Genomic DNA, 20,568 nt, shown 5'->3' on the forward strand with positions numbered 1-20,568 from the left:
ACTCAAGCATAGGGCACCAGCATGGTCTAGTGCCGGGTCCAGTTGAAACTGGTCAAGTGGTCATTTCAAGAAAAAGACCGCTTACGGCTTGTGTCCCTGTAGTCCCATAGAAGGTCAGCTAACTGACCTTTGGAGTCCACTTATTTATGCTGGGTGTGGGTGTGAGTGAGAGTAGGTATCACCCTTCATGTGTCCTCACAGGTTTTAAACAGCAGTTGCAGTTCTTCTTCTGTTCTTCTTCAGGTCTGAAAAGTGTTCTGAGGAGGGTACTTTGGGATGCCACATTTATGGTTGACTCTAGCTAGTGGGTGTGGTGACTTCTGACTCCTCTCTAACCAGTAAAGTAAAAGTTCCCAGGGGCAACCCTACCCACCTTTTCAGCAGTTCCTGTTTACTCTACGGCAAACAATCCCACAGTGCACCTAACTCCTAAACTCGAAGATAGGAAAACCCTTTCTCCCTTGTGCCGAGCCTGTGTGCCCGTCCACAGGTGTGCCCAGGAGGGTCTCCACTGCTTTGGTTACAAAAGACTGGTTTGGGCAGTAGCTCTACTGTCACCAGGGGGAACAACCTTTACAACGCAACTTTTACAACGCACTACCTTTACAACGCATTTTTTACAACGCATAATCCATTACAACGCATGACATTACAACGCATGACACTACAACGCATTTTTAAAAACTACCTTTACAACGCATTCCATTACAACGCATAATATTACACTACACTATCCAACACTTACCCTACTGATGCACCCCCTGGAGTTAGAATAGTAATTTTTACCCCTATACTATCCAACACTTACCCTACTGATGCACCCCCTGGAGTTAGAATAGTAATTTTTACCCCTATACTATCCAACACTTATCCTAATGTTGCACCCCCTGGAGTTAGAATAGTAATTTTTACCCCTATACTATCCAACACTTACCCTACTGTTGCACCCCCTGGAGTTAGAATAGTAATTTTTACCCCTATTCTATCCAACACTTACCCTACTGTTGCACCCCCTGGAGTTAGAATAGTAATTTTTACCCCTATACTATCCAACACTTACCCTACTGTTGCACCCCCTGGAGTTAGAATAGTAATTTTTACCCCTATACTATCCAACACTTACCCTACTGTTGCACCCCCTGGAGTTAGAATAGTAATTTTTACCCCTATACTATCCAACACTTACCCTACTGTTGCACCCCCTGGAGTTAGAATAGTAATTTTTACCCCTATACTATCCAACACTTACCCTACTGTTGCACCCCCTGGAGTTAGAATAGTAATTTTTACCCCTATACTATCCAACACTTACCCCACTGTTGCACCCCCTGGAGTTAGAATAGTAATTTTTACCCCTATACTATCCAACACTTACCCTACTGTTGCACCCCCTGGAGTTAGAAAAGTAACTTTTACCCCTATACTATCTAATACTTACCTTAAATGTAATTTAATATTATGCGTTGTAATGGTATGCGTTGTAAAGGTAGTATGCGTTGTAATGGAAATGCGTTGTAAAGGTATTTTTAAAAAATGCGTTGTAGTGTCATGCGTTGTAATGTCATGCATTGTAATGGATTTTGCATTGTAAAAAATGCGTTGTAAGTGCATGCGTTGTAAAAGTGTGCGTTGTAACGTCATACATCCGTCACCAGGGTTGGAGCCAGCCTGGCTGGGAGATGAAAGGTTTACCCTTTTCAGGTCTCTCCTTCCATTTACTGATGAAAGGCAGGACCCTTTACAAGTTATTGAAGTTGCTCGGTTCAATCCTAACTGGTCATAGAGCAATGGGATGAAAAACATCCACCCAGACCAATGTCTATGCTCTGGGAGCAGTTTTCCCACATCATTAAGATCAAGCACTGGCTGGGCAGCTGCTGGAGAGCTAATGCAAATTAGTCTCTAGGCGCTTCAGGCAGGGAAAAGATAACTTTTTAAAGGTTACATTTCCTCAATATTTATTAAATATCAAACTTCACAATTGAATTAGGATTTTAATAAATATTAAAGATTGTGATTGAACAGTTTTCTAACTGATCCCAAACCCAGGATACCAGATATTTTTTTCTGTACTCTAGTTTCTCATAGGACAGCCAGAGCCTGCCACATTGAAATAGCTTGGGGGCCTTGTCACTACAGGTAAATTATACCATTACATTTCTACATGTTCCTCTTCTAAATACAGTTGGAAATGGCCCTTTCTGCAAGGTCACCCACAACCGTTTTGCCTTCCTTCTCCCATTTTGTTGAATTCACTTTTGATGGTCTTAGGACGCTGGGCACTTTACCACTGGTAACCAGTGCCAAAGTGCATGTGCTCTCTTTTATGGTAATATTGACTTATCCACAATTTGCACATTTAAAGTGCTTAGTAATGTGCTTGTAAATTCAATGCTGCTAGTGGGCCTGTAGCACTAATTGTGCTACCCACTTCAGTTTTTTTGTAACCATATTTGATTGGCTTTTAAACAATATCAACATACATGTTAATTCGGAGGCTGGTATCTTGCGCCAAGGGTACATGACATGGCATTTACATTCTCTGGCGCATTTTCTTCAACATCCCCTTTGAAACAAAAGTACCCCCCGTCCCCCTTGAGTTGTGTGCCACCCACTTCAGTAGCCCTTTAAAAATGTCTCAGACCTGCCATTGCAGAGCCTGTGTGTGCAGTTTTAAGCTGCCATGCTGACCTGGCAAGTTAACCTGCTTGCCAGGCCCAAACCTTCCTTTTATATACATATAAGCTACCCCCAAGGTAGGCCCTGGATAGCCCAATGGCAGGGTGCAGCACATTTAAAAAGTAGGACATGCACTTTTAAGTTTTACATGTCCTAGTAGTGAAAAACTCTTAAATTCATTTTTCACTCCTGCAAGGCCTATCTCTCCCATAGGATAACATTTGGATTACCTTATTACATTTTATACGTGTACATTTCAATTGGGAAGAGATTGGACCCCCAAGTTGGTGTGTCTGGAAACACAACTTAAAATCACAACTGATGGTGAAGTTGGATTTTAAATTGTAATTCTGAAAATGTCACTTTTAGAAAGTTGGTATTTTCTTACTTTAGCCATTTGGCGCCTGCTGCCTGTCTCTGAATACATGTCCGGGGTGGGTGACAGCTGGGCTTTGTGCATCCCCTCTGGACAGCCACACAAAAAGGGAGATTAGGTGTGATTGATGGGCATCTTTATGGACCATTCTGGGCAGGATAGGAGGGAGATGCTGACACACCTGAATAGGCTGTGTCCTGTCCCCACAGAAAGGACTGCATACCCTCCTACAGCGAGGCCGGAGCATGACATAAATAACAGGGACTCTGTGCACTTCAAAGGTATCTCTTTGAAGTCTCCCCACTTCAAAGGCGCAACTGGGTATACGTACTGGACCTCTGACACCACCAACTTAGTACACTTCTGGACATGTGAAGAACTCTGCCAGGAAGAAGACTTGCTGTGCTGCTGAAAAAACTGCCTCTGTGCTTGACTGCTGCTTCGCTGGACTCTTGTCTTGCTGAGCTGTCCTGGTGCCTGCTCTTCTCCAGCCTGGGTGAGAAGGACTGACTCTGCATCACTTGAACCCAGAGTGCCTCCAAGGTCTTGCTGGCTTGCCTCCTGTTCGAAGTCTCAGTGACATCAAAGACTTCAATTCATCCTGCTACAGCTCCTGGACTTTGTTTGCTTCAAGTTTCGCCCTGCTAAGTTGTGTCAGTCCAGTCCTAGGCCCTTGGAAGTGGGTATGAAGGGCTGCTACAACCAGAACCCACGCATCCTCATCAGAACTGGCGCATTTTCACCTTTGCATGGGTCAGAACTAGTGCATTGATCGTGGAACGGAGCCTGTGCATCACACTCAGAACCAACGCATCGCCTTCAGAATCGACACATTGCCTGCTGCGGGAGACGTTGCTTTTGGAACCAATGCCTCACACTCGTAACCGATGCATCGCCGCCATTGCATAGAGAATCTCAATGCATCTTGCCCACTGCGTGGCTTGACACTGACGCATCGGTTCGGCTGCACATCACATCTTCTTTGATGTTGACGCAAGCCCGGATCGAGGTACTAAGTGGGTCCCTGTATCTGACCTGCGCTCCATTGCGGTCAGCCTGAATCTTTGACTTTTCTTCGGTCCAGCATGGCCAGATATCCCATTTAAGCATTTATTGCTTTTACATTCATTCTTTAAAAATTCATATCTAGACTTCTACTTGTTGGATTTTTGTCGTTTTGGTCTTGTTTTATTTATAGAATCATAATCTCGTTTTTAACCTGGTGTGGAGTCTTTTTTGGTGTTTTCACTGTGTCATTGTTTGAAGTTTTGCACAAATACTTCCACATTGCCTCTTAAGTTAAGCCTAACTGCTCTGTGCCAAGCAATCAGAGGGTGAGCACAGGATAATTTAGGGTGTGTTGTGACTTACCCTGACTAGGATTGTGGTTCCTGCTTGGACAGGGTGCATACCTCTGCCAACCAGAAGACAAGTTTCTTATAAATACCATGCACCCAACCTCATGGGCTACAAGGCCTACATTGGGTGACTTATTACCCTTTAGTAGAAAGGTTTTCCTCTGTGAATAATAATATTTTGACGGGTCCAGCTGCAGGTTTAAATTGCAGCAGTCAGGCTACAATGGTAGGCCTAAAGCCCTGTTTTCCTTTGTAACACTAGTGCTTAGCACAACAAGTGCTGCGGTCCACTTGTGTTATTTAACTTTCCATGCTATGGGTGTATTTCTGCACCATGTACTATGAACATATCGGAAAAGTAGAGATACCATTAAGGGAGTAACCATTTTTTTATGTTTTAAGTGTTAGAGCACTTGCGCTAGGCACTGAACAGCAGTACCTCAGTGTGGAGGGTCTAGACACCATTAATCAAATTCAGCAAAAAATGGGACTGAACTTGCAACAATTGGCATTTCCTAACAAGGAGGTTGAAGGATATAAAAAAATAAGCTTAGGGAGGGATATGCTACTACACAATACACTCAAAAATAAGTAAGATAATTTAAATTCACAAAATACACACCTACAACCGTCTGGAGCAGTACCACTCATACAACAGGCTTAAAGTACTTCAATCAAGCCATGGATTAAGTTTTAAGTTTCACACATGGCCACCCACTGTGGAAATTCAACACACTCCCATATAAATATATTTTTACATTAAGCAAATAGTTTATTGCCATTTAAAGTATTTAACGATGTGAGCATTACATTATATTTCTATTTTAATTTAGTTCAAATGGTAATCCAAATTAAAATTAACTTAAAAAGATATTATCATAAAACAACAAAAGTTGTAATGCTTGCAGTCAATACACGTAATACTGTAAATTGGGGGTATTAATGTAAATAATGTAAATTAATTTAAATATAAAATAGTAATTTAAACTATAATGGAATAGGATGTAAGGTTTTTGAGCTGGTGTGTTGTGTCTTGTTAATGTGATAGTTGTAGGTGAAGAGGAATAAGGGAAGGGTGTTTATTAATTTTCCCTATTACTTTCTTTCCACCCTTGTGACGGAGATCTCCGCATACAGCTGGAAAGTCACTGAGCAGTAAATTTACAGTTGTAAATTTGGTGCTAGGAGCCTCTACCCCCTCATTTGAAGGAGTGGAGACTTTAAGTCTGAATGAAGGTGAAGATCTTGTCATGGAAGTGGTGAAATCCATCCATGGGACAATCTCCGACAAGGTGTAGGAGAAGATCCATACGCGCGGAGATCTCCACATGCAAACTTAAATTTGGTAATAGGGCTCTAAGGGCCTCATGTAGGTAGCCTAATACCGGTCGGTAACGGCCGATTTTCGGTAATTATACCGTTACCGACCGGTATTTAGGCTTTTGCTATGTAGGGGGATCATTTTTGTATTCGGTAATTTACCGAATCGGTAAAATTACCGAATTGGTAATTTTACCGATTCGGTAAATTCCGAATACAGAAATGAGATGTAGGGGGAGTGTGTGGTGTGTGGGTGTTGTCTGGAGTCGGTATTTACCACCAACTAATAGTTGGTGGTAAATTAAGAATGGATGTGTAAAAGCATTTTAAAGCGCTTAGAAGTGTGCAATGTGGCAGACATACATGCCCTTAGGGCATGTATGTGTGCCACATGTGCACACATGCAGGAATCAGGGGTGCAACAGGGTGTCAATGTGACACCCTGCCACCCTTGATTGTGTTCCCCCCATTACCGATTCGGTATTTACCGATTCGGTAATGAGGCATACCTTCCCATCAATGGGAAGGTATGCCTCATTACCGAATCGGTAAATACCGAATCGGTAATTACCGAATTTTTCCGAATCGGTAATATTTACCGACTCATTACCTACATTGCATTTACCACTTCATAAATACCGAATCGGTATGATTCGGTATTTATGAAGTGGTAAATGCCAGCCCACCTACATAAGGCCCTAAATGTCTAAAAACCCATTAGGTATCACAGAATAGAAAATTTAGCTATGGAGAAATTTGGAAAAGAAGAAAGGAAAAAAAGATAATGTAAATACAAGTCCTGGGCTGACAATCTCTATAAGTCATTAGGCACCACTTAATGATGCAAAATTAGCAAGCCTTTTGGATATGCTGACCCTGTTTTGAGAATATGATGATTGATTGAGATAGCGAACTAAGACAAATGTTTGAAAGTGGTACATGAAGTGGCATTGCTCAGGCTTTAGGTGACCGACAACCCATTTCATCCTCACCTTTTATGTTGTATTGAAAACACAAAAGTATGGATACATATATGGGATGAATGAGGCCTCACAAAGAAACTCCAAAGTCAGCATTCATTACAGCGGTGCTCAAATTGTCTGTCTCTGTCTCTAAGCAGGTTCCCTGAGAAGGAATATGTCACTGTAGCCGTATGGTAACTATAACTCACGCCACCTAATGTAGTAAAAGCTTTGAACTCCATCTGGGCCAGTGCTTAAGTTCAGCTGGTGGTTTCTGCTGCTCGGCACCAGCACTTACTTCTCAACACCAGACTTATGACTGTCTGCTACATGGTGGCACTATTTGTCCACAACAGTGGTTTATTAATCCAATGTACATTACAAATGACTAATAGCTGCTGCCCAAGCCATTCTTATAAATTTGGGGACCTGGAATATTCTGAATTGTCCTGCATGTAGTTTGTGATGTTTAGTAGATGTGTTGGTTCTGTGATTGGTGATGCTGGCAGGGGCAATGAGTGGTGCAAGCTGCATTGGCCTCCTAATAAGGCCCTGGCACTTATTTATTTTTTACAAATTAAGAACTGATCTGGGCTACTACCAGTCAGTCAAAGAGCACTTCAAAGACGTTTTCTAACTTGTCTCTGTAAAGTTCTGGCAGTCTTTAATTCTGAAACTTAAATAAGGTTTGTTAAATCTCTAGCCACTCTTCCACTCCAGTCCTGTCAGCTGGTTCCACACATTCTTTCATAAAAAGACCATTGGTATTCGATAAATTTGAACTTGAACCAATATTTGTAACTGCATTGCCATGAACTGTGCTCCTTATTTTTCTTTTGTTCTTGGAGCATGACTGCATTCAGTTTTTCAGCAGTTCAGAGTTTAAAATCTGATGCTTGGACATGCGAGATTGCTTAAGAATGTGGCACGGACATTTAGCATTTGACCTTCTACAAGTGAGCTTTACATGTCTTACCTGAGATGCATGCTCATCTCTTCTCTGTGGCTCTGTGTTTCATGTGTTGTAATTGATGTCTTTGTTTCATGTGGTTACACACACATTTTCACAAATCATGGACTAAACATCCAGGGCTATGTTTGTTGCACTCCCTACAGATTGTTCTCCCAGCAAGTTTTGTGCTGTTAGCAATGATATTTACACTCATCGTACCTCCGTTTGGAGAATATCCTAGTTTAACGTTACACCCTTGGATTTACGGACAGCAGTTTACATTCTTCAGGTCAGAGGATTTGTTCCTTCTTTACTGTTTCCTCTCTTGTCTTTCAACCTTATATTTGTTAAATAGTGTCTACATGTTTGTATTTATTTTGCACCGTACCTTATGTTGATGGTAATACCAGTTACCTGCTTCTTTGTAGTGTATACCATTAGAAGTGTCAAGTACTAATCAATTCAAGCAATTGACAATCAACACAGATGGTTTTGAGAGGGCACAAACCTGGAGGAAGAGACTAGTGTGGAATGAGATGGAGGTACTCTTGAGCTCTTAGCTGCCAGTGTTCCCTGCTTCTATAAAATGCAAGAGTAACAATATCTTGCTATTAAAGTAATAACTGGAATCTTAGGGCGTCTATAGTGATGGGAGGTCCTGATCTAGTTTCCTGCAACAATTGAAACAGAAACATTTGTTATCAATGAAAGGCAAACGTGCCTGATCTTTCTTGCCAGTGAAAACATTTCTGTTTTTATTTGCTTTGTTGGCTTTGACACAAACACTCATTAGATCTCTCACCCACCCCAAGCATTTACCTACACACAAAAGCATTCTTTATGTTCCAGATCTCTCTTTCAAAGGGTGTCCAAGTCAGAGATAGCTACAAGGGGCCCATGCATGCCAGAGCAGTGCAACCATTGAAAACAAATCTGAGTACCTGTAACATTTTCCCCACCACCTCACCTCTTCTTTCCCCCCACTACTTCCACACATTCACTTTGCTCCACTCAGGCCATTTCTCTCAGCATCTTGACATTGCCCCATTCCCAGACCACTCCTCTTCCCTGACCTCTCTCCCACCTCTACCTCTCCCCCTTTCCCCACATATCAGCTGCCTCACACTTTTCATTCACTTTGAACGTTCCCATTCCATATCACCCCACCTGTCTATTATTCACTCACCCTTCAACCCCTACTCTCCACTATATCCTTTATGCACCCCCAAATATAACCTCTCAAGTTCCAAGGAACAGAAGCAGTTATGCCATGGAAGAAAAGCATCTATTTTCCCTGCTTTTCTGCAGCACGTGCCAACCCCCTTTCCCCTACCCTTCTCCTATCTCTGACCACCATTTTCCCAAAGGTTCCCCCTCTATCTCCCACCCCACACTCAAACTCTCCCTTGTCTCCTTTTGTAATCCCATGTGATCTCCACACTGGAGGTCAACCATGCGGTGCAGGAATAGGACCCTATGGCATCACCTCTCCCTTGTCCCTTTCCCTAATCCATATCTCCTAGTCCCACTACTTTCCCATATCGTCTCCCCATCATTATCTTTTGTCTGCAGCCTTCTTTTCCCACTCTTGCACACTCCACTTTAGGATAGGAGGTAGCCATGCCAATGTCAAACAAGAGCCGATCCTCTTCTCACCAACATCATCCCTCCACCATCCAGTCCTCTAATTTCTAATGTGCTGCCTCTAGCCTGTACCCCTCTATGCCTGGCTCCACTTTCTCCCCCATTTGTCCCAATTACACCTCTCCACTCACTCACCTTCCCCTTTATCCATTCCTGGTCTCTTCCTCTCCTCAACCTTCTCCCCGTCTCACCTGCATCCCACCTCTGCCCAAGCCATTTTCATCTTCACCATTCAACACCACTTGCCCCTCATACACATAACTATAGATGATTCTAAAATGAAAGGCAGACATGCTGGGTATGGATAGGATCTCACATCCTCTCACCATGTCACTTATCCCCCACCTCTTCTGATCACCCCCTTCTTCTGCACCATTCCACAATGGATTCAGAGTCCCTTGCACTCCCCAGACTCAGACATAACTTGAGATGATTTTAGGATGAGAGGCAGTGTTACGGTAAGGGCATTCTCAGATGATTTTAGGATTGGAGCAGCTGCCCTGTGAAATGTTAAAATACCTATTTTCTTTCCTTGGCTCCACACTGCCACATTCATCCTTCAATGATGTGGCACAGTGGCGCTATCCATTGAATAGATCTGTTCCCATCAGTCACTCTCTTCACTGTCACCACCACCCGTTAACCATGCACAACATCCCCCCACCTGGGATGCCCACTCCAGACCCCCCCTTCTTCTGCCCTTCCTAACCCAGTGAGACTTTCCTGGACTTTTCAATCAACCCTACCTGCCTCCTTGACCCCTCATACTTTCCCATGCCACCCACCTATTACTCTATTACTATACCACTTACCTCCTTATCCCTGAAGGATTTGCATTTGAGCCATAGGGAACATGTATATCTTAGGGGAAATTGCATAGGAAACTTGAACTGGTTAGTGAACCATCACTGTAGACCAGGAATAGACCTAGTCAAAGATACATTGGTAATTACAGTCCATCGAGGTACACATCTACAAATTCCAGCTCTTCAAACATGCTATTGAAGCATAGCACTTTTACAATTCATTCTTGACCTCAGTCTTTCTGCATTGGGGTGAAGCTCTAAGAAAAAATGGCAGCACACACCTCGCAAATCCTACAGCATGTGTATTATAATGAAAAGATAAAAAAACCTGATCGAAACGATAAACATCTTGGGCTTGTGCTACTTAGATGCTTTCAGGCAGTTGTTCAATGGGCATACGTTTTGTACACATATCTACTCAATATTTAAAGGGCAAAGAAGTCAGACACAGAGCACATACAGTGAATGTCTTCTGTCCGCTAATCTAAAATATGAAGACCATGAAGTTCTAAAGTGTGAGGGTCAGTAAAAGATGTATTTGTTCAGTTATAGAAAATAAATATATAGTGCCAACTGTGCTCTTTACAAGTAGCAGATAACTAAGAACAGAACACTTGGTTCTTCATTATCTGCAAAACAGTAATTTTAATTCCACATGTGGCAGTGTCTAGGCAGCTAGGTGAACTTTGGAAGATGGCTTTTTGGGGCCTTTAGAAATGGAAAATGGAAGCAGGGTGGGTATAGTTCTTAAATTTCTGTGAGTTTGTTCCAGATTCTCAGAGCCTGACATGAGAATACCCATTACATTCTCTGTGTCTTTTTTGTTTTGGGATCTCCTGTCGGAGTTGCATAGCCTGCATTATAAATATCTGGGGAAGCCTAGATGTAGCAATTTGTGTGTGGTCCGGGCCATTTTATTTCTCCCGTTAGAGGGAAGTCAATGTAGATCTCTCGGAAATTGGTTTATGTACTCTGATCCATTGCCACTTTTGTCAAGGAAAGTCCCCACCACATGAATGGCTTTGAGTGTTGCTCGGATGGATTTTGGGAGACCTAAGAGTAGATTTTTTCCACCATAGAGGCGAGAGAGAGAGGATCAGAGCCTGAAAGAAGACTCAGGGATTTATTGTTTTGGTTTATTCAGTAGAAATATTAGCAAAACTTTCGTTTTTGCATGTTTCTCAGGGTTAGGTGCCATAGTTAGAACGTGGTCGATAGTCAAACCAAAGAACTTGGCAGATGGGACCAGTTTAGATGTGAATGTGAATCCAAGGTATGAGAGTTAAAGAAGCCATTTTGGAAAGTCAATGGGTGTTTTCATGAAGAGGAGTATTTCAGTGTTTACTGAGAGAAGGAACTCATCCAGTTTGCCAGGTTTACAAGGAAAGACTTTGAGGATGTAATGGTAGATGGGAACAATACTATAAGATGTAACTGTGTACTGTCTGTGCATTGGTGTATGCAGATCTCTTTTTTTTGGACATCTGATCAACTGGTTCCATATAGGCATTGAAGAGTAAGGGTGAAATCATGGAGCCCTGAGGTACATCGCATTTTAACACCAGGCTAATAGAGATGAAGCAACCTCGTTTAACACATTGTGATGGGTCTTAGAGGAAAGATGCAAACCATCACAGCACTCTGCCTTTAATTCACATTCTAGTGGTTAAGATGGAGAACAGTGAGTCATGGTCAGTGGGGTACAAAGCTGCTAACAGCTTTTGTAGTGTCAGCCATACTGCAACATGGTCCATTGTATGAAGAACATCTTCCATTATTTGGGAGGTCTCTGAATCCATGCTGCATTTAGGTCTTGTGAGCATCATACACACTTCTTCCAAATTTCTCTTAAAATTAATTTCTATTTTTTAGCAATGAGAGGCCAGGCAATGAACAGATGGCTGACCTTGCTGATGCCTTCTTGAACAAGCCTGGCTTTGGAACGCGTTGTATGAAGGATGAACCGCTTCTGTAAGTATCACAACAAACTGTTGTATGCTATTGATAATACATGGAATTCTGCAATATCTGCTTAAAATCCTGCCTGTAATGCCAATATTACAGTCTAGTTGTAATATCAATGGTTGAGTTGTCTCACAATGTCTGCTGCCAGTATAAAATGTGACAGGCAAGTCACTGACTGGAATTACAGCTTACGCCTAAGCAAAGAGAGAACATGCTTTTCCGCTCTTTCTCCCACACTGTTTTCCCTACTTTGTTATAAACCGATGACAAGACATCTTTCACCAACTGGAACATAAATATGCATAAATGTCAATAAGATGAGAAAAATATACATGGAGGGACATGTTTGATGATACTTACATCATAAAACTGGATACCCTAGTTAAACTAAACTATGTAGAATTCATTTAGCAACCAACTAGCTGCATAATGACATTTATTTTCAGAGCTGAGGTTCGACACTCTTCTAAATAGCTGCACCCATGGTACCTATTAATTGAGATGGAACAAGAGAACAAGGATATTATGGTTATGGGAAGGGTAATGGTGTGACCATTTATTGTATAGCATAAAATACCCCCATGTGTAAGTTGGAATAATATTGTAAGCAGTGGCGGCTGGCATGGATCAGGGATGGCAGAGCGGCGGGGGAAGCGGGTAAAGAAAAAGAAAATTAAACTTACCTCTTCGCCACATCTCTCCTTGTCGTCCTCTGCTCCAGCCAGGACAGGAAGCACCCAGGCTCCCCAAAGCCAATCACAATGCTGAGCGTTGTGATTGGTCTAAGCACCGTAGTTCAGTGCTCAGACTGGGACTGGGAGCCTGGGCATGTTCTCCACCCAGCCTGGGTGGTGAACATGCAAAGTGCAGATGAATCTTTGGCTGGCCCAAGGCGGCCGGCTAAACATTCATGTGCACTTAAGGAGTGCCTATCACTCCTCCACCTGCTCCTCTGTCAGCAGAGAGCCCGCCCGTCTGCAAAGCTGTCGCAGCAAGAAAAAAGAAATGCTAATAACATTGAGTTATTATCATTTTATTTTTTCTTTATTTACACTGAGAAAAGTAGTAGGGCACTGCTTCTCCACCTAAGTGGAGGAGCTGCCACTGATTGTAAGTCACCTAACAATTCTCATCTTTATAAAGGCACTCTGCCTACAACCCAATTCCTTAATAAAGCCGTGCCGCTTGTTAATGGCTTGCAGTACCGTTTTGTAATACATAGGGGGGACTTGATCTCACACATGGCATTTGGAAGGTAGACTCTTATCAGGAATCGAAGAAACAACAAATATCTGCTAAAGCCAGGCCCTTCGTTGGGCCATTGCATTGTGACTGGAGGGTACTGTGTTGAGGATTTCCAGGTGAATATAAACATCTTTAGTAAGGTTGATGACCCAGAAAAGAGTGAAATCAAAGAGAAGAGGGTTGGGTTGGGTTGGCTTAGAAATTAATAAAGGAAGCTGGCACTAATTTTAAGTTTAACCAAATAGTAAATTGTGCTGTTTGAGGAGGCCCCACTGGGAGTAGGGCAGAATAGTGGATTATATATTCAAAGTCACCATATATAAACTGGTAATAATGTGCTACAATGTTGTGAGTCATTGAGAAGTGTTGCTGCAAGATAGTGGCAGAGCAAGAAGAATGCTAATCCCAGAGAGAGGATGAGAGAGAGAGAGAGAGAGAGAGAGAGAGAGAGAGAGAGAGAGAGAGAGAGAGAGAGAGAGATTTGCAGCCCTAAGGAAGAAAAAAGTATTAATTGCGATTTTGTAAGACATCAGGGGGACCCATCTAGCAACTGTCGTGCATTTACAGTGGTTAGGTTCATATATAGCTGTGGAAATGGTCAATACAGTTGCCAGAAGGGGTTGTATGATGGAACCACACATGCATTTACAGTGCATGCCTTTACCACGCATCCATTAAAACGCAATGCTTTTACCACACAATGCCTTTACAGTGAACTCTTCTACCACGCATAAGCCTCAACCACGCAACATCATGGAGACGAGTATTCAATGGACAGTAGTTGCTAGCCCTCTGTGGGAGTGATGTTGCCTCAATTTAGTTTCCAGGTGCTCCATCGCTAACGCTTTCATGAAGAAGAGTCGAGACAGGGGCATCCCTGTGTGGTGCCCCCGGAGGGGGTGAACACCCTAAACATCGATTCAGAAATATCGACTGCCCAGAATATCGAATTCAAAATATAGAGTGGACAGAATATCGAATTATCAAAATATAGATAGGTCAGAATATCGAAATTGGGGTATGAAATATCGATTTCCATAATATAGAATTTAAAAATATAGAATTCCATAATATCGAATTTTAAAATATAGATTACCATAATATCGAATTTAAAAATATAGATATCTATAATATCGATTTTTTTTTAGTGTTATGTATGGTAGTATATGTGTTAAAATTATGTATTATTTTTGTAATGTATGTTTAATTTATTTAAACTAATGAATGTTATGTAATTTAATTTTTGCGTAATTTAGTTCCGTAGCGGGTTGTGGGTTTATAGGGGAATAGGGTGAGAAGTAATTTAATTATGGTTAATTAAATTACCTACTGGCGGTCGCCAGTAGGTAGTTATAGTTAGGACCACGTTTCCATAGGAAAACCTCAACATTCTATTTTGAATAACTTTGGCGCCGGTCGACGAATCCTCGCGAATTTCTCAAAATAGGTGGGGCGCTACGCTCCGCTCCTACCCTGAAAGTCTCGGGGGGATCCGTCAAGCGGGGGCTGAGATAAAAGGGGGGTCCCAAAACGCGTTTTTCCCATGCATTTTTCCATAGGACCTTTAGAACGAGCTACAGCCCGAACGGCTGAACAGAATTACTCAAAATTTGGCAGAGAGGTAGTCCCTAGGTCAAGGAAGTGCCTTTTGTAGGTTTGGTGTAAATCTGTTCAGTAGATTCTGAGAAAATAGCCTTTAAATCAATATATATATCTGAGCCCGCTTACGGTACGCTTACCGTACGCTTACGGTAAGCGTACGGTGGCGTGCGCGAGCGCGATTCTGATTGGCTCTTAGATCTTAGTAAACATTCGAATCGGCCGAAACCAGGAAGCGGCGGCCGCCATTTTCTGTGTTTCACTCTGAAAAAAAAAGAGTGAAAACAAGAAAAGGGGGAAATGAGGAGAGTTACAGACCCCCTTACATTTGTGAGGGGGTCAAAGAAGGACTGTAAAGTACAAAACAAACATTTATTGATTTTTAAAAAAAATCACGGGGTACGCGTACGGTAAGCTTACGGTAAGCGTACGGAAGAAACATGGCGTGCGCGAAGGAGATTCTGATTGGCCCATAGATCTTAGTAAACATTCGAATCGGCCGAAACCAGGAAGCGGCGGCCGCCATTTTGTGTGTTTCACTCAGAAAAAAAACAGAGAAAACAAGGAAAGGGGGCAATGAGGAGAGTTACAGACCCCCTAACATTTGTAAGGGGGTCAAAGAAGGACAGAAAAGTACAAAAAAAACATTTATTGATTTTTAAAAAAATCACGGGGTACGCGTACCGTAAGCTTACGGTAAGCGTACGGTAAAAAAAATTAAAAAAAATAAATGAAAAGCAGATTTAAGAGTTTAGAAATTAGGGAGCTCTAAAAAGAGCTGTTGTGTTTATGAAGTCATTTTTTTAGTGGTACCTACAAGTAAGTACCGATGCAGAGTCTAAGGTTCAAGAGGAAGACTCTGTTCCCTTCATCATTGAAGTGCACACCATCTCCTCTATAAATGTCTTGCATGTCATAACGCAAGTTGTTGTGGTAAATGGCACCCATACCATAGTCACGGAGGAAAGCAGAAACAGATTTGTTGACGTGCTTTCTTGCTTTGTCAATCTGCGGACAGAAATGATTGGACCAGTTCCATTTTTGCCTTTGGCATATGTTGGAAAACACAAAGGCAGTTTTAGGGAAAAGTGTAAACAGTTGTGCAAAGGTGTCCTTCATAAGCATTTCCAGACCTACCCCAGTCAAAGTGCCTAGGTCATTGCCACCACAGTGCACTATTATGAGGTCAGGATGTTGGATTTGAATGAAGGATTTCACCAATGGCATCAATTGGTGCCACTTTAACCCTCTCTGACCAATCCATTTAATGTCTACATTTGGCAAAGCAAGGTCTCTCACCATACCTGTTTTCTCTGCAAACTTTTCACTCCAGAAGACATAGCTGTGCCCTACAATCCACACTGTGAACATCTTCAAAGGAGAACTGGATGCACTCAGGAGGTGTCTTTCAGTAGAATGGCAATATGAAAAGAAAGACAGTTTGGAAATGGAGGCATACATATTTTTTTCAAAACAAAAAGAACTGATTGGCTGTTTCATACCATTCTAGAATAAAAACTAGGCTGTATGTGTAAATTAATAGAAGCATGTTTTGTATTGGTACAAAAAAATGTGTAACCAAAGAACAGTACTATGGATTTGCTGTAAGGTTTGAAAAGTCAAGCACTCTTGCTCTGTGGAATTGAAACATTGTGTGTCGAACTTCTGACCTAACTCTACACAGCAGTGTTCCATGAGCTGTTGCTATGGTAGCAGGCAGAAGTCAAGTTGGGGGAAGGGTACTAGGCAGAAGTCAAGTTGGGGGAAGGGTACTTTTGGAAAAGGGTTGGTTTTCAACCAATAGAAATGTGTGATTACATTTGAAAAAAAGGGGGAAGCACTGAGATTTGAAACTTACATGTATATGTGTGGAAAAATAGAGGGAAAGTTTGCCATTATCTGGTTCTGCTGAGAGGAGAGAGGTGAACACAACAGAGATCCTGGCTCTGATAATCTGCTGTTTGAGTGTCACATTTCTTTCACAACTAACTAATTTTAAAGGTGAGTTTACAGTTTGAGAGGGGATGTATGTGGTAACTTAAGAAATGAATAATAGAAATGGGAATTGTTTTTGTTGTAGTTACACATGGTGGTTTCATAATGTGTCAGTCTGTAAAAGTGATTTACACTTGCCCCGAAAAAAAAAAGAGCAGTAAGTGTGCTTTCAAATTGGCAAAGAAATTTCGTTTTGGGACTAATGTGAAAACATGACTCTGTGTGCATAGAAGAATTATAGGCAGAGATTTATTGCGTCTTGCTCTGGTGATTTCACAGTTGCATTAGATGGAAAGGGGGAGTGAATTTTTGGGGGAAGAAGCAGAGTCTTAGCACACACCCATGTGCTTGCCATGTATAGTCATGCACAGTATTTAGAAGCGAGTGGGGTTTTCAGGTTTAAGTCTGTAATGCAAATACATTCAGCATCACTAAGGCTGGTTGCCCTTGCTGGAGTGTAGGCAGTCACAGAGAATACACATGGTGGTGGTCTGAAAAAACAGCTTGGACATGTGCATTTAAATAAATCAAAAAAAGTGGTTTTATAATGTGTCAGTCTGTAAAAGTGATTTCCAATTGTAAAAAGTGATTTTCACTTGGCCCGAAAAAAAAAGAGCAGTAAGTGTGCTTTCAAAATGGCAAAGAAATTTCGTTTTGGGACTAATGTGAAAAAATGACTCTGTGTGCATAGAGGAATTATAGGCAGAGACTTATTGCGTCTTGCTCTGGTGATTTCACAGTTGCATTAGATGGAAAGGGGGAGCGAATTTTTGGGGGAAGAAGCAGAGTCTTAGCACACACCCATGTGCTTGCCATGTATAGTCATGCACAGTATTTAGAATCGAGTGGGGTTTTCAGGTTTAAGTCTGTAATGCAAATACATTCAGCATCACTAAGGCTGGTTGCCCTTGCTGGAGTGTAGGCAGTCACCGCGAATACACATGGTGGTGGTCTGAAAAAAACAGCTTGGACAAGTGCAATTAAATAAATTAAAAAAAAAGGTTTCATAATGTGTCAGTCTGTAAAAGTGATTTTCACTTGCCCCGAAAAAAAAAAGAGCAGTAAGTGTGCTTTAAAAATGGCAAAGAAATTTCGTTTTGGGACTAATGTGAAAACATGACTCTGTGTGCATAGAGGAATTATAGGCAGAGATTTATTGCGTCTTGCTCTGGTGATTTCACAGTTGCATTAGATGGAAAGGGGGAGCGAATTTTTGGGGGAAGAAGCAGAGTCTTAGCACACACTCATGTGCTTGCCATGTATAGTCATGCACAGTATTTAGAAGCGAGTGGGGTTTTCAGGTTTAAGTCTGTAATGCAAATACATTCAGCATCACTAAGGCTGGTTGCCCTTGCTGGAGTGTAGGCAGTCACAGAGAATACACATGGTGGTGGTCTGAAAAAACAGCTTGGACATGTGCATTTAAATAAATCAAAAAAAGTGGTTTCATAATGTGTCAGTCTGTAAAAGTGATTTCCAATTGTAAAAAGTGATTTTCACTTGGCCCGAAAAAAAAAGAGCAGTAAGTGTGCTTTCAAAATGGCAAAGAAATGTCGTTTTGGGACTAATGTGAAAACATGACTCTGTGTGCATAGAGGAATTATAGGCAGAGATTTATTGCGTCTTGCTCTGGTGATTTCACAGTTGCATTAGATGGAAAGGGGGGCGAATTTTTGGGGGAAGAAGCAGAGTCTTAGCACACACCCATGTGCTTGCCATGTATAGTCATGCACAGTATTTAGAAGCGAGTGGGGTTTTCAGGTTTAAGTCTGTAATGCAAATACATTCAGCATCACTAAGGCTGGTTGCCCTTGCTGGAGTGTAGGCAGTCACAGAGAATACACATGGTGGTGGTCTGAAAAAACAGCTTGGACATGTGCAATTAAATAAATTAAAAAAAAAGGTTTCATAATGTGTCAGTCTGTAAAAGTGATTTTCACTTGCCCCGAAAAAAAAAAGAGCAGTAAGTGTGCTTTAAAAATGGCAAAGAAATTTCGTTTTGGGACTAATGTGAAAACATGACTCTGTGTGCATAGAGGAATTATAGGCAGAGATTTATTGCGTCTTGCTCTGGTGATTTCACAGTTGCATTAGATGGAAAGGGGGAGCAAATTTTTGGGGGAAGAAGCAGAGTCTTAGCACACACCCATGTGCTTGCCATGTATAGTCATGCACAGTATTTAGAAGCGAGTGGGGTTTTCAGGTTTAAGTCTGTAATGCAAATACATTCAGCATCACTAAGGCTGGTTGCCCTTGCTGGAGTGTAGGCAGTCACAGAGAATACACATGGTGGTGGTCTGAAAAAACAGCTTGGACATGTGCATTTAAATAAATCAAAAAAAGTGGTTTTATAATGTGTCAGTCTGTAAAAGTGATTTCCAATTGTAAAAAGTGATTTTCACTTGGCCCGAAAAAAAAAGAGCAGTAAGTGTGCTTTCAAAATGGCAAAGAAATTTCGTTTTGGGACTAATGTGAAAACATGACTCTGTGTGCATAGAGGAATTATAGGCAGAGATTTATTGCGTCTTGCTCTGGTGATTTCACAGTTGCATTAGATGGAAAGGGGGAGCGAATTTTTGGGGGAAGAAGCAGAGTCTTAGCACACACCTATGTGCTTGCCATGTATAGTCATGCACAGTATTTAGAAGCGAGTGGGGTTTTCAGGTTTAAGTCTGTAATGCAAATACATTCAGCATCACTAAGGCTGGTTGCCCTTGCTGGAGTGTAGGCAGTCACAGAGAATACACATGGTGGTGGTCTGAAAAAACAGCTTGGACATGTGCATTTAAATAAATCAAAAAAAGTGGTTTTATAATGTGTCAGTCTGTAAAAGTGATTTCCAATTGTAAAAAGTGATTTTCACTTGGCCCGAAAAAAAAAGAGCAGTAAGTGTGCTTTCAAAATGGCAAAGAAATTTCGTTTTGGGACTAATGTGAAAAAATGACTCTGTGTGCATAGAGGAATTATAGGCAGAGATTTATTGCGTCTTGCTCTGGTGATTTCACAGTTGCATTAGATGGAAAGGGGGAGCGAATTTTTGGGGGAAGAAGCAGAGTCTTAGCACACACCCATGTGCTTGCCATGTATAGTCATGCACAGTATTTACAAGCGAGTGGGGTTTTCAGGTTTAAGTCTGTAATGCAAATACATTCAGCATCACTAAGGCTGGTTGCCCTTGCTGGAGTGTAGGCAGTCACCGCGAATACACATGGTGGTGGTCTGAAAAAAACAGCTTGGACAAGTGCAATTAAATAAATTAAAAAAAAAGGTTTCATAATGTGTCAGTCTGTAAAAGTGATTTTCACTTGCCCCGAAAAAAAAAAGAGCAGTAAGTGTGCTTTAAAAATGGCAAAGAAATTTCGTTTTGGGACTAATGTGAAAACATGACTCTGTGTGCATAGAGGAATTATAGGCAGAGATTTATTGCGTCTTGCTCTGGTGATTTCACAGTTGCATTAGATGGAAAGGGGGAGTGAATTTTTGGGGGAAGAAGCAGAGTCTTAGCACACACCCATGTGCTTGCCGTGTATAGTCATGCACAGTATTTAGAAGCGAGTGGGGTTTTCAGGTTTCAGTCTGTAATGCAAATACATTGAGCTTCACTAAGGCTGGTTGCCCTTGCTGGAGTGTAGCACTCTGGACATGGGCTTTTTAAAAAATCTGAAAA

The 20,568-nt window shown here is 41.7% G+C and overlaps 1 protein-coding gene across 2 annotated transcripts in view; it reads left to right on the plus strand.

Annotated features, from left to right (window-relative positions):
- Positions 1-20,568, plus strand: part of ABCA4 (ATP binding cassette subfamily A member 4) — a 1,118,748-nt gene that overhangs the window by 779,683 nt on the left and 318,497 nt on the right. For both annotated transcript variants that reach the window (XM_085601480.1, XM_085601481.1), the window contains 2 exons: positions 7,812-7,936; positions 11,970-12,068. In XM_085601480.1, coding sequence (XP_085457606.1) covers positions 7,812-7,936; positions 11,970-12,068 — 224 coding nt within the window. The remainder of the gene's footprint in view (positions 1-7,811; positions 7,937-11,969; positions 12,069-20,568) is intronic.

This window comes from Triturus cristatus, chromosome 4_2 (assembly GCF_964204655.1).
Source record: "Triturus cristatus chromosome 4_2, aTriCri1.1, whole genome shotgun sequence".
Taxonomy (NCBI): domain Eukaryota; kingdom Metazoa; phylum Chordata; class Amphibia; order Caudata; family Salamandridae; genus Triturus; species Triturus cristatus.